The 17,051-nt window shown below is 39.8% G+C and overlaps 1 protein-coding gene across 2 annotated transcripts; it reads right to left on the bottom strand.

Annotated features, from left to right (window-relative positions):
- Positions 1 to 3,066: 3,066 nt before the first annotated feature.
- Ska1 (spindle and kinetochore associated complex subunit 1) lies at positions 3,067 to 16,323 on the bottom strand. 2 transcript variants are annotated; one of them, XM_005372928.2, is made up of 8 exons: positions 16,236 to 16,323; positions 15,534 to 15,683; positions 15,305 to 15,398; positions 12,402 to 12,526; positions 10,912 to 11,009; positions 7,689 to 7,826; positions 5,215 to 5,384; positions 3,067 to 4,306 (listed from the first exon to the last, which is right to left on the bottom strand). In XM_005372928.2, the coding sequence occupies exons 3-8, from the start codon at positions 15,387 to 15,389 to the stop codon at positions 4,158 to 4,160; spliced, it is 765 nt and encodes a 254-aa protein (XP_005372985.1). In that variant the 5' UTR covers positions 15,390 to 15,398; positions 15,534 to 15,683; positions 16,236 to 16,323; the 3' UTR covers positions 3,067 to 4,157. The 2 variants fall into 2 exon arrangements, with proteins under 2 accessions (XP_005372985.1, XP_005372984.1); XM_005372927.2 differs by lacking the exon at positions 15,534 to 15,683.
- Between the last annotated feature and the right edge of the window lie 728 nt (positions 16,324 to 17,051).

The raw sequence follows: 17,051 nt of genomic DNA, 5'->3' as shown, positions 1-17,051 counted from the left end.
GTTTAAGACACGCAGTTTAAGAAATGCTGAGCTAAAGATCTGCAAACTTTATCATAGTGCAAGTTCCCTGGAGGCAAGGGTAATGCTTTCTTGGGAGTTACATGTCTGGAGCAGGAAGAGTGAGTGAAGAGAGAAATAAGACTGGGAAACAAACACCAAGTGATAACACACCTGAGTTAGTCACAGCTCTATGAACCATGGAAGCAGCACAGTGAATTATTCAGCCACATAGGATGTCCCTGGACAGGCAGATTAGAAAACTGCCCTGGAACAGTCCCTCAGGAAAAAAGAGCAAGGACTTTATCTGCCAGCTCCATTTCCCATTTCTCACTGGGAAATGTACGTACTGCAAGCAAACTCTCACACAGTTGAGTTGTCACCTGGCTCCTTCCATAGCTTCTGGGGAAGCCAAAGCTCACACCCTGTTGGCAGGTGCTTCAGTCTCTGAGTAAGGGGAGCCCGAACTGCCAGGGGCCCAGCTGGGTTGGTCTGGAAGTTGGCATTGCAGAGGTTGTACCTATAGCAGGTGCCATCCGGGCCAGAGCCTCACACCTGGGAGAGATGAGAAAGCAGCCCAGAGGTTGAGAGACAGATAGAGGCAAAATAATCTGAGGGGATGCCCATACAGTCTGGAAGTGTAAAAGGGGATAGAATGTAGCTTTGGGAGAAGGTGCCCAGGAGAGGTATGAGAACAGAACATGCCCAAGAGAGGTACATGGGATGGAACATGCTCAAGAGAGGTACAGGGGACAGAATGTACCTCGAGAGAAATGAGGGACAGAACGTACTGAAGGGTACAAGAGAACAGAGCATGCCAAGGAGAGGAATGAAGGGACAGACCACTCTAAGAGACACAAGGGAGCAGAATGTACCTAGCAGGTATAAGCTGGTACCAAGGTGGTAATCTCCCATGATTATTTTTAACTAGCCCATGTTTCCTAGAAAAAAAAAGTTTTATGCATAAATAACCAACTTTCCAAGAAAACACAAACCTACAACAGAAGATTTTATCACAAGAAAGGATTTCAAGTGTCACAACAACTAGGCCACATAATTCTTCAGCCAAGGGAAACACAGGCACAAGACAAGTCACCTAGGTTATTCTGACACAAGTTGTCATAAACTCTCCGACACCATAAATATAATAAATAACCCCTGTGGAAAGCCTTTTCCCGCCTATTACAATTCTTTCCTGGAATATATAACATAAATGAGCAATGACCAATCAACAATCTGTCCTACTTTTGTCAGCCAGTGTAATTGTAATAACCCACTTCTGTAGTGCCTTGCTTTTTAATCTGTAAAACCAGAGGCCTGGCCAGGTGGCCACTTTGGAGTAGTCTGGGCGACTAGAATGTGTTTCTCAGGTGGCTAAATAAACTCCTTGTGTTCACGTTGAGTGAAATCCCTGAAGCTGAGCATCAAGGACTCCCGATTTGCCTTCACCTGACATTTGTATTTCTTCTCAGGGTGGCCACCCTCTCTATCCTGGCCCATTGTGTGATGTCAGCAATTGCAAGTAGGCAAACTAATCGGTAAAGAAAAATAATCCCTGTTCTTAAAAGTTGCAGACCTGGAAAACGTCATGTAACTCAGCCATCAAGATGAAATGTACATCAAATTTTACCCACCAATCTACAAATCCCCACAGCCACTCTGAGAAGGTATGTACCAGTCTGTGAGCACTGACTGCCCACCAACATAAACTGCTTCTAAATCAGATTCCTGGATGGACTTGGAAGACGAGTTCTCCATCTCCTCTACCTGCCAGCTTTTTGAATAGTTACCACCCTTGCCTCAACACCTTGTCTCTCAACAAACTGGCCCGTTGTGTGGCAAGTAGCTAAGCTGGGTTCAGTGACATTCCCACTTGCTGTTGGGACCCTCTCAGTGCCCACCATACATAGCAGCCTGCAGGGAGTTCCAGGTGCCCACCGCCAACTCTTCTGCCAAGGGCCTCAGGCTGGTGAGAACAAAAGTGGCAAACCAGGCCTTGGGCTCTGCAAGGTCCGGCTGGAATCAGCTTGCCAGGCTATATTCCCATGAGCAGAGGAAGCGCAAAAAAGGGCAAAGAATGCAACTGAGGGGAGAGACCAGGACTCCACACCTCTCTCAAAATTACATCTAAAATGCTTTAGAAATTAATTAAATAGACTAAGTCTGTCATTTTTCTTGAAAATAAAATTCAAGCAACAGAGCTTCATTTTAAAATGAATGCTTTCATTATTCTTTGAGGATTATTTTATCAACTATATACCCAAATTAATGTAATAAATTGACCATGCACTAACAATCAAAATAGATTAACTGTTCACCTCAGGATGCATTTAGCAGAGGTGAAACAAACTTGAGGACAGCATTCCCATTTTAAACAGAGAAAATATTTTTCAGAGGGAAAAATGATTCAGAGAAAAAGCCTGCAAGACATAAAAACAAAAGACAATGCCTTTATTTCTATTTAAATCAGGGCATAAAAAATAAATTTGCCTGCATATACATAGAGAAGAAAATAAGGATAAGTATGCAGGGCCTATAATGCACTCTGTGGTCATCACAGAGATGTTTTTGCCTGTACTACAGGGCTGGAGACGTGTTCGTTCTCTACAACAAGGGTGTACTCACCAAGCATATGGCACAGTCTTGAATAAAGCGGACAGTCTCCCTATGTGCAGAACACGGTTCATTTCTTACAGTCCAATTATGCATTTTTCCATAACCCTTTTCAACCTGCTCACACATTATTTTGTCATCGTTTTCATGTTACCCAGGAAAATCCCTGCTTTTTCTATATTACATTCATGTAATAATTCTGACTCCAAGTGTGTGTGTTTTCCATACTAACCAATTCTCTAACTCTGGCTACAAACTGAGTGTCCTACAATTTAATTCTGATACCATAGGTTTTGGGCTCAGTCCCACAAGACTGTCCTCACTTCAGACTCCAATCACAATGAGTGGTTATCCACACGCCTGTCCAATTTAGCTACAAATCACGGTCCATACAACACCATCACCAAGTTTGATAATTTGCTAGGATGACTCATAGAACTCAGAGAAACACCTTTCTTATGATTACCAGTTTATTATAAAGGGTAGTATAAAGGGCACAGATGAGCAACCAGTAAAGATGTACAATAGGGTGAAGGCCCAGCAGGATCCTGAGCACAGGGGCTTCTGTCCTCATAAAGGTAGGGTACACCATCCTCCTGGTACATCCATGTGTCCACAGTCTCGAAGCTCTCTGAACTCCACAGTTTAGGGATTTTTAAGGCTTCATTGCATCAGGTGATTGATTATTAACTCAATCTCAGCCCCTGTCCCTAGGGTTTGTGTGTGTGTGGGGGGGGTAGTGACAATTACAAGTTTCTAGACATGGTTTGGTTTTTGTGACAAGACCCTATCCTGAAACTATACAGTTGCCCACCAAAAATCACCTCATTCAAACAAAAAACATTGCTATCAAGAGGTAATTTGAAGAGATTTAAGAGCTCTGTGTCACATCAGGAAATGGGGTCAAAGACCAGCAGAACAAAAGAAGTACCCCTATGAAGCAGGATATTACAAGGCTTTGAGGAGCCGTGAACAAGGAACTGGGGACAAAGATCTAATACATATTTCATATTAAATCACAATATCACAGCATCTCAATATACTTTCACTACAGGTTAAAGTCTACAGACTGGCTTAACTGATGTGTAGCAAGCTACTCCCTCAGGGCATATGGGAAAGTATAATAATCAGATGGATAAACCACTTCCAGAGCCACTTCAAGGAAGACCATCTGTGAACTGAAATGCCTTATGGAATTTAGACATTAATGACCTTTAATTCCAAAGGGCCTAGGTATCCTTGACCTTATCTTCCTGGCCTTTTACTTCCAATATCATATCGGTATCCATCTTCTTGGGGTCAGCAGCACTGTCCACTAAACACAATTGAGCATTTTTTAATTCCATTGCATGCCAACTACAGAGCCTTATGTGGCAGGTGGATAAACGTTTGCCAAAAGGAAGTAAATTTTTAAAATATATATTGTTCAAAAAGGTTTTATTTTTGTGAAAAACAGGAATAAAAAATTTAAAAGCCAGAGATTATATGTAAGATAATTACAAGACTAGCATCTATGCCTATCAATCTGTCAATTCTAAGCTAAGGCCTCAGGTAATGACATAACGGGTAAGTCCTCCCCCTCGGATTTCTGACAGTCTCCGGCAAACTCGCAAAATATTCAGGATCACATAAAGCTTCTTGTCAGCCTTCAGAGTTGTGAACTCCTTTATGTCAGCTTCCACTATAAAATAATGACCTGAAAATAAAGATATGGATGCTAACATTTTTAACGTCAACTTTTAAGATGAGTCTTTAAGGTACCTAATCGTGAATATGAATGGCATTAATCATTCTTACTATCATTATCCAATTAAAGTAAGAAATGTATTCTTCCCCAAATAATAATTATTCTATCAACTGAAGCTGCATAATATTACTACAGCACTTTAGCATTGTAGCCCTGCTTATTAGCTCCCTAGCTACCTGTTGGTATCTCCTGAACAACTCACTTTTCCAGAGGCATTATGCAGTAGAGGTTAACAGAAATGAACTCATAGCAGCTCTACCACTGGATGACTTGCATAATTTAAGCAATCTTTGCCTAGGCTACAAAATGGAATGAGGAAAGCTGGGTACAGTGGCTCCTGCCTATAATCCCAGCTCTCAGGAGACTGAGGCAAGACAGTCATGAATTTGAGGCCAGTCAGAGACACACAGAGAGCGCACTGCTAGCCTGGATTAAATAGCAATACCCCCTCTCAAAAAGGGGGCCAGTAGGGGAGATAAGGACATTATGAGGACTAAACCTCTTAACACACTAACTGGTACCAGTATGTACTAAATAAGCATGATCAACTGTTATCACTACTATTCCACTTAAAATATTGGGTATAGTTTCATAATAGACTCTAGAGCAGTGTTTCTCAGCTTCAGCACTGCAGACATTCTTAGGGCTATCCTGTGCATTTTAGGGTAGTACCTCTGTCCCCATCCCAGCTGTAACCACCAAAATATCTCCAGCATGTCAAATTTCCCCAGTTGGAAAACTACTCATAATTGAGGATTAACTTCTTGCATTAGAATTTTCTAGCATGAGCTTTGTTTCTCATGATTAATTATACACCAAACAGTTGACACATGCACAAATATATAATACCTTTTTACCTTTAGTATCCTTTGTTTCTTCATTAATAAATCTTTGATAGAGATTTCTGGTTACAGAATTCATAGATTTCTTTGATTGATGAACAATCTTGTATTTGCTAACTACTGCTTTGTTGATTTCTTTAATAACATCATTAATTTGACAATAGGTTAAGCGGGATTTCATGTACCTGTAAAAAAAAAGTATACAGTTCTTTTAAAAAAATCATTACACAAATTACTTTCTTTGAAAAACATAAATACTGTAACTTTGTGCAGTATCAAAGCATACTTTATAAAAAATATCTTTTAGGAAAACAATTATATCAACTTCTGTGTAGTCCAGACACACCTTACCATCTAAAAATTAATAGAGATAACAACATATTAATGCTCAGCTTCCCTAATTATATCTGAATGCATAAATCTCTACTTTCCACCTACACAGTATTAATACTACAACTTAAAATAAGGTCTCAAATTCTAATTCAAACAGACTGAATAACTGCAAGATGTAACTTTATTAAAACATTTTTAAAGTGTGCAAAGGAAAGAAAATTTTAAATGTTGAGCAAATGTACAACTTATACCATTGTTTTCTGGAAAAACTGTTATATGTATAAAGACAGTTCAAAAAAAAGGAAGGGAAGATGAAAGTAGACAAAGAAAATCAGAAGAAAGATGACAACTGAGACACAGAACTCATGGGGCAAGATATATAAAGCATGAGAAGCTTCTCAATTTAAGCACAAAGGTGGAGAACTAGTGAGTAGCATGCTTTTTTTTGTTGGCTAGCTCAAATTCTTTCAAAATATCTTCTCTTTAACTCTAAATTCTACCTGTCAGCCTGGATCTCATTTTCATCTGTCCTCACTGTCACCACAGATCTAGTCTTAGAATAAAAACGGGAGACTCAGTTTTGAGAGGTTTGGACACACCAAGACCAAAACTCAATGATCTGCCTCAATATAAATTGTGAATTCATTATGTTAAATTCTGTCAAAGAGTTTGAAGTGGCAATTTTGAATACAAAATTCTTTAATATAAAGCAATAAAGGAATTTATTCCTTTCTCTTTCCAAAAGCATTTATTTTCATTACTTTCCTTTTCAAAAGACTTTTTGCAGATCTGTTTTTTCTAACTACAATTTACAAAGTCTTGATACCATTCCTTTCTACAATGTACTTAGGAATCCCCAAGTCTTCCTCACTATGCCCTTTATTTCCTAAATACTCATCCTCTATCCCTGCCAGCTCCTTAGTTTAAAAAATGAATATTCTACCATAGCTATTTTAATTTCCTGCAACTCTTCACAAAAGCATTTTCTAAACTTTTTTTAATTTCACTGTTCTTTGTAGCTGTTTGCTCTTCCCTTTAACTCAGCTGATAACCAGCAACCTCAATAAGCAAATCTAAATAGCATCAATTTGTGAAACCACTTTCATGAAAATAAATCTATTAATATGGGAAATGACCAAAACAATTAAAGAGAAATGTCAATCACTAGTCAGAATTATAAAACAGCCAGATAGTTTTCAAGTGACCAACTGGCAACAATTTTTAAAACAGCAGGTAACGCTGGCAAAGGTGAGATGAGAGGGTATTCCTACGTACCACTGACAGAAATAAAAACTAGCTAAAAACTGCGCCCACAACGTTTCAAAGGGCAAGAGTCTAGGTAAACTGAGATAAGCCCAAGGAAGTGGAGGTGCAAAGGATGTCTCTTCTGACCACAGGACTACGTAAAAATGGCAGCTACATTATTTCATTTTTACCCGCCTCCCAAAATAGCCCACAAGGTCTGCATATAAACCCCTGAACTTGGGCATCTCCTCAGTGTCCTCTCTTGGAGCCCCTCTCAGCTAGCGAAAGCGTCTCCATTCTAATAAACTACACCTGGCTCGTTCCCCACTGCTGTGTCTGTGGACTTCATTCTTCGTCATTCTCAGGACAAGAGCCCAGAGGGAGGAGAACGTCAGTAATACCAGGAGCAGAAGCCACTGGAACTAGTAACTACAGGAATAAACAGTAGCTGACAAATTGCTGAGGCTCATTTTGGACTAGCCTGAAACTTGAAAACTCCTAGTGTCACAGTGCTTAGAAAGCCGCACAGACTCAACCGAGTGTGTGGTACAAGAAACAGATGAAAACCAAATACACACTCTTCATTCTAATTCCCAGCTATAAATCACACTCGACTTCCTTAAATGTACAGCAAAACCAAAGTAACTTCTGCATCATGGAATGGTCCCAGAGAGTCATAAGCAACAAACGGATCCATCTATATAGTACAAGAGCTTTTAGAACTAAACAAAAAACATGATTTTAAGCATTTCCAAGAGAAAAATCCTTCCTTTTCACAGAACAAGGTAAAACTAGACAAGATTGATATTTGAACACAGCATATTATAATTAATATGACCAAGCCTTATAATTTAAACAATCATTATGTTGACTGTTAGAGTTCAACATTAAAATTTTTCTTAAATACTTACGAAGGAATTGCATTGAATTCATCAGTAGATATAAATAGCATTTCTTTAATAATTTTTTGTTCTTTTGCAGGTTTCTTTGTGGGTTCAGGTTCCTCAACTTTGACTGGTTCTTCAGAGTCAAGATCCGACCCATTAACCCTACAGAGTATGTACGTAATTGTCAGAATGAAGCACATACTGGAAATTTTTCTCAATTGAAAATAATCAATATTCAACACATCACTCATTCAGTTTTAATAATGTTTTACCCAACCGTTTTTTCTATCCCTACACCTCCACTATGAAGACCTAAATAGTGAAAAGAATATTGAAAATTTCCCCTAAATATTCAATAATGGCTGTATACTAGTTATATTTACTTACATACCCAAAACATGGTATATGTAGGATATATATTAGATTTTTTTTACCTAGTACTGGGGATAGAACTTCGGTCTTTATACATGGTAGGTAAGTAATCAAATGTGCCACCACTGAGCTACCTGCCCAGACTTTTTTTTTTGTCTTTTTGAGACAGGGTCTCACTATGCAGTTCAGGCTGGCCTCGAACTCACTTTGTAGCCCAGGCTGGCCTTGAACTCGCAGCAATCCTCCTGCCTCAGTCTCCCGAGTGCTAGGATTATAGGCGTGCACCATCATGCCTGGCAGACTTGTTTTTAATTTTAAGAAAGTGTTTTACTAAATTGTGCAGGCTGGGTTTGAACTTCCTATGTTCCAGGCTGAGCCTCCCGAGCAGCTGGGATTATATGTACGCACAACCATGCTTGGCTTATGCTAGACATCTTCATCAAGAGTCCCACTGGCTCATCAAAGTCAGTACATATAAAGTTCAACTATCTTAGCTCCCAAACAGCACCTCTCCTGACTTCCATAGATCTGAATGTACAAACATCAGTTATCTTCCACTTACTCTAATTTATCTTGTTGGTTGCTGTCAATCACTGTCTATTGCACACTCATTTTAATTGCTAGTAATAAGTATGGTTCACCCTTGGATTCAATCTGCCCAATTTTATTGAATGAGAAGCTTACTAGTAATGAAGTCTATAAACAGGCTACAGCTTCTAGGTCGGTGACGGCACAAACAGCCCACCACAGCACACGTACCGTAGGTTCACTACTACTGTTCTAGGTTGTGGAAGGGCCAGAAAAGGAACAGACTTCTACTGTCATAGTGGCTTGGCTGCTTTCCGAAAAAAGACACTGGATACAGAAAACAGCGGATTCAGCACAGAAGGATCCAAGAAGGTCTCCAGAAAAGACAAATGAGAACCCAAGATGGCAGCAGAGAACCAGACAGAGCATAGCCAGGCCTGACTGGTTGTTGTGGACTACCAAGACAAAAATGTCCAATGAGAAAGTGCCATCACCCTAACACAAATGCTAATGTCAGACTCCACAGAGAAAGTGAATTTTTCCTGTACTTGTTTATCTTGATTACATGCTGAGGAAATTCCCAGGTGTCTGCAGGCCCTGCCACGTATCAGTGGAAAACACCACTTCAACCTACAAAAGGTTTTGTTTTCACCCCGCCCTGAGAGCTGAAGTTCAGCCATACTGAGCTTCCATTCTCCTAGTCACACTCCTGCTGGATAGACAATGTCTCCCCGACAGATACCCTCTGATAACCCTTGCTCCCTGTTATTCACTCATATCCGTGTCCAGCAGTCTCCTCTTTTTGCAGGAACATTCCAAGCACCCTGATCACACCTAGGAACACTGATGAGCTCCTCCTAGAGACCTTCAACCATGAACATACTGTGGCTCTTTCCCTATGGTCCAAGGCTTGTGTTTGCCTTTCAACTTTTCCAGCTTAATCAATGTTCTCTTTATGGAAAGGCAAGATTATCATGAAAGCCAGGAGAGTGATTACCTCTGTGACAAAAGGAGGGTGCACTAGAAAAAGTATTTTAAGCTATTGGTAATATCCTGTTTCTTACCTTGACTAGTAGATATATACATGTTTCTTCTATTATTCTTTAATTTGTACAAATATTTTAATCAGTTTCCTGAACATATGGCACATTTCAAAAATTAACTTAGCCATGAAATGTTTTTATCTATTCAAATTTTGGGGGCAGAGGACTGGAGAGATGGAAGTGGAAAAATACTGTGCTGGAAAGATAGAACACAGGTCTTCTCAAATCACAAAGACAAAAGCTGGTGGAAGAACCTCTTCAGAGCCAGGTAATGAGAACAAGGAAGCAGCAGAATGGATGGTAATGTCTAGAAGAGTGTAACAGGATGAAGATGCCAAGTCCCTGCCCAGGTGACAGGAGAATGAGAGCAGCAGTTTGGATGGACAGGTAACAAGAGAGTGAGTTCAGCCTTAGACTTGCAAAGCTTGAAGAGAAACAATTCCCTCAACAAATTCCCAGAAAGCCACGAAACCCCCAGAAATAGATCTCACATCAAGGCTGGAGCTAGACATTTGACAGCACTGACAGTGGGGTCAGGTAAGTGGGAGTGAAGTGACTTCAGGTGACCTCTAACTTAAAAGAGGGAAGAGAAGCAGAGGCAGCCACCTCAGGGATGTGGGCAGATGGGCAAGAAAGCACAGTAGAAGTGCACAACACAATCTCAAAGCAAAAGGGGTGACCAAAGTGAGATTGGGAAAACAGAATCAGGCCTAAAGGACTTCTGGCTTCTTTGCAAACTGCAAGCAATCAGCTTCACAAGTGTGGCAGGAATGACACCCAAAAGCCAGATATTAGGGCCTCTGGGAGAAAGGTGAGCACAACCACACACTGCCAGGGAAGAGACAGAGAACCAGGATGGAAGTGAGGGGCAGATGAAGAGCAGGTTTATTATTCCTTTGGCTATTTTTCAGAGAGAAGTTCATCAAGCTTATTCTTCTAAGGCAGTGGTTCTCAAAGGTCAGGGAGATTTTGCCCATAAAAGACATTGACGTTCGTCTTCTTCATTGTCCCAACAAAGAACTGACCACAAAAGGTAATGAAACTGAGGTTGAGAAACTGCTCAACGAGGAAGGAACAAGTGGGAAGAGAGCCTACGGAGCCTTGCTCTCAGGAAAGGGGGACATTTCCCACAGAGATGTAGGATAAGAAAACTGGTCAAGATAGGGGCTCACACTGTTTCTGGTGCAAGTGACAAAAACTGAGTAAACAAAATAGCAGCTGTGTGATTGAGCAAAAGGCTTTGAGGTGTTTGTTTTCATAGGTTTGTAAAGCCAGAGGGTAAGAATAATTATAAATATACTCACAAGTTCTGTGTTACTATTACTTGAGGCAAATGGGGAGGAATATTTTCCTTCAGATGTTCCACATCTTTATAATCTTCTTCAAGAGATTCATAAAGTTCCTAAAATTTTTTCAAAACACTCATGAATAAGCCTCTTTCCTCCCTGTGAGTGGCACAAGCCATTATAAAGACCAAGAAGACCATGAGCCATCCCAGGGGGTTGGAGGGGAGAATGTTGACTTCCAGAGCTGTTTTTTGGATGGTGATGTATTTTCTCTATTGGATTTTTCAGAGAACAATCTCTGTAATCACATTATAACTACAAAGCAAGATTGAGATTTAAAGGTTTAAGTCTCTCCCAAATATTTTAACCTTGGGAGGGAACTAAGAAACAGATGAGAAGATTGATGTTTTTCATCCTGGTAAATTGTTTTTGTTGACTTAGCACACATTCTCCGTGTTACCTATATGACAGCACCAGAGCAGGAATGTCCACCCAGATGACAGGCATGAGATGCTGCCTGGTTCCACATTGATATTTGTATATTCCAGTTTAATAAAAATTGTTTCTTGATCATAACTGTGCTTTTTTTCTCTTTAACTTCTACTATAACTTGAGGCATTGAACTTGTGCAAATTTTAATTAGAAAAATATTCAGTGCCTTTAGATTCTTGTTATCTGATTTTTAGTTTTCCCTTAAATATTCTCGAGGGCTGCACCAAACACTGGGTATTCTTGGATAGGTTAGAATTGAAATACCAGTATTGGTTTTAAATTTATAACATCTTTCTTTTGAAGAGCTGAGTGATATTCATAAACACAAATTTCATTTTCATGCCCATTGCTATAGCTGAAAATATTTACAGAGCATAAGGATTACAAAGCTGAATGGGGCCAGAGGCTGTGTTGTTCAAGTCTACTGAACACTTCAATGGTTCTAACAGCAGCATGAGGTAATTACACTGCAGAGTGAATATTTTCTCATTAGGAAGTACACAAAACTTGTATTATAAAATGTGCATGTGAGGCTCAAGTTTGTCTCTATTGAAGAATGTTTATATTTTATGAAAATATGGAAATGCAGAAAGAGAAAAGAGCTAGCAAACAGCCCAGTTCAAATGAAGATCCTCAGACACTTGAGAGATGAGGTGGTTTTCTCAGGATGACAAAGGGTATCAAAAACAGCCAAAATGAGAATCCACATCTCATCCAAGGCTGGGGTTCTTTATACATCACTCTCCCAGGGTACCATTTGTTTACATTAAACTTAACCAAGAATTATTTAGAAAATCTTTTTTTTCTATAAACTACAATACCTCTGGCCATCAGCATAAAGAAATAGCTCGGGAGCCCCAGACTCCATTATACTGGGAACATAAAACACAAATGACGCTGTATACCGTTAGTAATTTACAAAGCTAAGAACATTATAAACTTAAAGATCTTACAAATTACCTGCTGATTAGAATTTTATTTGTTGCCTTTTTGTTTTATCATTAGAAAAACATTACCTTGAGTGAACTGTTGGCTTGTTCTTGATATTGAATTTCCAATTCAAATTTATTTAGAAGTTCATTCACTATAATGATCTCATCTCCTATTTTATTTAATATAGTCTTCAAGGTAGGTTCCTGGCCTGTTATAAGAAAAGATAAAAGTAGAAAACAACACATATATCATATATATATAAAATAAAATAAAAATACTCATGAAAACTCTTGGAACTGATAGCCGAGCCTTAGAGACACGGAGGGTAGAGAAAGACTGTTATTTCAGTCCTCACACCTGTTTCCATGACAATCTGAAAACTTCACTTCAAAGTACTATGGGAGAGAAAGAAAGAGAGGCATTTAAAAAATGTCTCTGAGGCTTTTGTTTGTGGCAAATTTTTCCACTCTAATAAAACACCTAGATTTACTGAAGAAACACCTTTCTACACACCTAGCTGAGCTTTCCTGAGAATTAGGTAAATCTCTAAGAGATCCAATACGAAGAGGGATCCACAGATGACATATCACTTGTGAGCTGATGCTGCAATAACTCCATCCTATGGAGTGTGGAGGGAGGCTGAAGAGAAGGCTGTCAGCCTCAGCAACTGGATATATTTCACTTTAAGGAGAACAAGATCCAAGGCTTGGAGGCCTCAAAACACAGGGTGTTAGAAACGGGTATCTCAGATGGGGTCAGGATCCTTCTTCATTGAAAATATGTCCTGAAAAAGTCTAAACAGGCTGGGGAAATAAGCTTATGTTTCAGACTGGACTTCAGGTGTGTATAAAGTGGGAGTGAGGGTGAGGTTGAAAGTTCTCTTTGGAAAGTTGGAATGCAGGTTTGGGATTCATATTTATACTATCTATACTACTCAAAGTTGCAAACCAGAAGAGAATGACATACAAAGTCACAGGCTAGTGCTGACTCTGGAGTATCTGGAAAAGAAATCACGAGATATATATAAAGCAGCATGTTCTCATCTTCCCAGCCCCATCTCCTAACACCTCTCTCTAGCTTCATAAATTTGATGAGAAAATCAGAGACCCCTCCTCCCTAGAAAGAAAAAGTAATTTAATAATTTAAGAGAACAAAAACACAAAAGAGCAATTATCCTTACAATCAAATCTTTCCCTCTGCATTTCTAGCAACCAAACAATGAGATACATATAAATAAAAGCATACTTCAGCCATTTCTGTAGATCATGGAGGCAGTAGAGGCTGCATCATCTCAGCCTAAAGTCAGAGACACCACTACCTGCCTAAGACTACTGCAAAGATAAATGAAAGCACATAGTAAATGCTAACTACTATTCCTCATTCTAAGGAAGAGTGTATTATTTCATCTAAGGGAGCAACGTGAATTGCCTTTAACATTCAGCTCATAACCACTAAAACAAAACAAGAATTCTATTCAGCTCATAAGCACTAAAAACATGAATTCCAATGTTCCTACTGAGTAATTTCAGAGGGTGAAATAACTAGGTGGAAATAGTATCTCTTCCCCATACACGGGTATCTCAAATAATTTGTTTTTGTTTTTATTTTATGAAAAATAAAACAAATTTTCATAACCAAATAACAACAGAAAACCCACAGTTATTTAGTCACCTAAACTTTAAGAGTTTTCATTACTGATTTATAGTAATAAAATCAACAGAACAAACTCACTCCTTTTGATAGGATTCATCTAGTAAATTACAGCAGCAGCTAGGTAGGCTATGGAAACAAACTCTTCTCCCCATCTACTAAATGACAATTGTCCAGTGTAGTAATCTAATAGGTCTGCAGATTCAGGCAGGCCTCTGTTTTGGAGGGGTCATTTGAATCTAATATTACAGATCTTCAAATTATAATGGCACCTTGGTTCATGAACACTTTTGATTGTGAACAATTTGGTTCACAGACAGAAGCGATTAGCAAATGTTTTTGTTTGTAAATTCTACATCAGGTGACAAACACGACAGTGATCATCTTTCCCACACAAACACAAACGCAGCCATCTTTTCCAAAATTGTGGAACAAATTAAGTTTTTGAACTGAGGTACTGCTGCATGTGAGGTATGATCCAAAAATAAAGTGAATGTGTAAGTTTATTATGGTAAAGGACACACTGCTATTAATCCCCCTCAAAATACTCCCCCTCACTTCAAATACACATATGCCACTGTTTTTGCCAACTTTCTGAAGCAGTTCTTGTAGTCCTCTTTAGTGTCTTCAGTTGTGATGTGATGGCTGCCTCAGTGTCCTGAACTGATTCAAAATTTACCTTTCATGGTCACTTTGACTTTGGGGAAGAGCCAGAAGCCACACAGTACCAGAGCTGGTGAATAAGAACACACTCTCTTAACTTTTTGATAAGCCTGCTTTTCCATTGGATGGCACTAGTCTTGACAAGGATCATCTGTTTCTTTGAATTTTCACTACATCATCCTTTTTCGGTTGTCAGAATATTTTCAAAGATAAGCATGACCTCCAGTTTATGGATGCTTTTCAAATTAATTTTATTGTCAGTTACCTGCTCCCCGGTAATACACAGAGATAAGCTTACTCTAACGCAGGCTGTGCCATGGCTTCTGAACTACTTCTTCCTTTGTGGATCTTTTCCATTTCAAGGTTGTTTTCTTCCACTTGCCTTTTAGTGTATCCATTAAACTCCAGAACTATGGATGCCACATACCTTCAAAACTTACTACCGGCCTATATGCCTCAGAAGAACATAGGTAAATAAATCTAGTGAATATTTAGTTCATCATTCAGTGTATCCTCCGCAATAGTCAAGAGTGATGCTGAAATGTTTTTAAAACTACTTGAAATTGAAAATTACCTTTTTAACATACATTCACTGAGACAGATATATCATTCAAAATTTAATAATAATCAAAATGTATACTGTACCTAAAGTCAGAAAATCTGTTTTACTTACCAAGATTTCTTAACGACAGAGTTTTTTTAATATTGCCAATCTTTTCGTTAACATGAGAGCATAACTGTTCCAGCTCTGAGGTCATCTTTTAATCCTGTGAGTGCAAAAATATAAACATGTTTGTGAAGAAAGAAGAGGAAGAAGGAGAGGAAAGGGGGAGGAAGGAGACAAATCAGATAAATTTCTGTTCATTTTCAAAATCCAAAATCCAAAAATGGTAAACACTTACCAAATCACATTTCCTTGAAAGTACAAAAGGGCAATTTATTTCAATCTACAAAATTCATTTTCTAACCAAAGTGCAATAATGGTGTGTCTTAGAGTCTTCTGCAGTAAATGGACACCAAACCAGGGTATAGGGAATGATCCTAGATGACACCTTAATGATTCAGGAAGACAAAAGTACTATTTATATATAAGACAACATAGGTACGTCTTTTAAAAATGCAAAATATACCTGCATTTTAAAGAAACACTTTAATTTCAAAACGGGCCCAGAGAAACACTTTTCCTATGGGGTGGATGGGGGTGAAGACAGGAGCTTCAGAATATGAGATCCATAAGGAGAAGAGAGGGGCTGGGGATTTAGCTCAGCGGCAAAAGCGCCTGCCTGGCAAGCGCAAGGTCGTGAGTTCGGTTCCCGGTACCGGAGAAAAACAAAAAAAAAACAAAAAACATAAGGAGAAGAGAGGGGAAAGGACTCAGTTCCCAGTCACTCTGAGGACAAGTTGGAGGGGGTTGCTGCACTTTGGACAAAGAATAAAAAGTTTAGTCCACCCCGCCGGGCGGGCCACGAGCCCCCACTTGTCAAGTGACGCGTCCGGCTGCCCTAGAGGCCAGGGATCCCCCAACACCAGACACCCCCTCGCGCCGGTTGGGCAGCAAAGGGTTTACTCGCAGCTGAGTTAACAGCTAGGAAAACTCCACTCACTGTCAGAACCCAGGGATGGCTGGCCGCAGCTCGGGAGAGAAATTCAAACTACCCGCCAGGTCCCGCGCGCGCAAGCGCACTTGCAATCTCCCAGAGCGCAGGGTTAGTGTTTCCGGGTCGTCTCCGACCTTAGTTGGGCGGGGCGGGGAGGCGGGGCGAGGAGGCGGGGCGGATCCCGCGGGCGGACTTAGCTGGATTGGGACCAACAGACTGCCACTCTGACCCCTGGCGGTCAGGTGTGATCCCAGTCAGTCACCCATCACTGACCTCTTCCCCACAAGGGATCAAGTGCTCCAGGGATAAAATGCCAAGGTGCAAAATCCGCTCCCGGGAGAGTCACCGACGGCAGCTTTTGCACATCTCAATGGCTGGGCACAAATCAATAAAATCAGACATTCCAAAGGCGAGGCCTAAATCTTTGTTTTTAAAATACCCCAGATAATTTCAAAAAGAAGCCAAATTGGTGAGCTAAAAGAGCCTCTGAAAGGACAAATGCAAATTTAAAATTTTATACGGCAAGAGTTTAATTTCCTCTACCAAAAAGGAAGGGCATCCCAGCGTGGGAGTGGTAGGTCCACAATCAGGTTCTTTCCATTTTTCAGCACCATCATCCGTACTATCCTGACGACCTTCCCAATCTTTGTTCATGTTTGCAGTGGATAATGTTTACATTCCGAGTGTGGAGTTGGTTCATGTGCAAACACATCTTTTCTTTTTTTCATCCCTTAAACCTCCCCTCCCTCTGACTGTTGATCCCCCTCCCATTCAAGAAAGAGTGTCTTCCAACTTAGTAATATCTATATATCTTTTATTTTG

The sequence above is a fragment of the Chinchilla lanigera genome, unplaced genomic scaffold, assembly GCF_000276665.1.
Source record: "Chinchilla lanigera isolate Chin_1 unplaced genomic scaffold, ChiLan1.0 scaffold00001, whole genome shotgun sequence".
Lineage (NCBI taxonomy): Eukaryota > Metazoa > Chordata > Mammalia > Rodentia > Chinchillidae > Chinchilla > Chinchilla lanigera.
The sequence above is the reverse complement of the archived record's forward strand: the minus strand, read 5'-3'. Positions and strand labels throughout refer to the sequence as shown.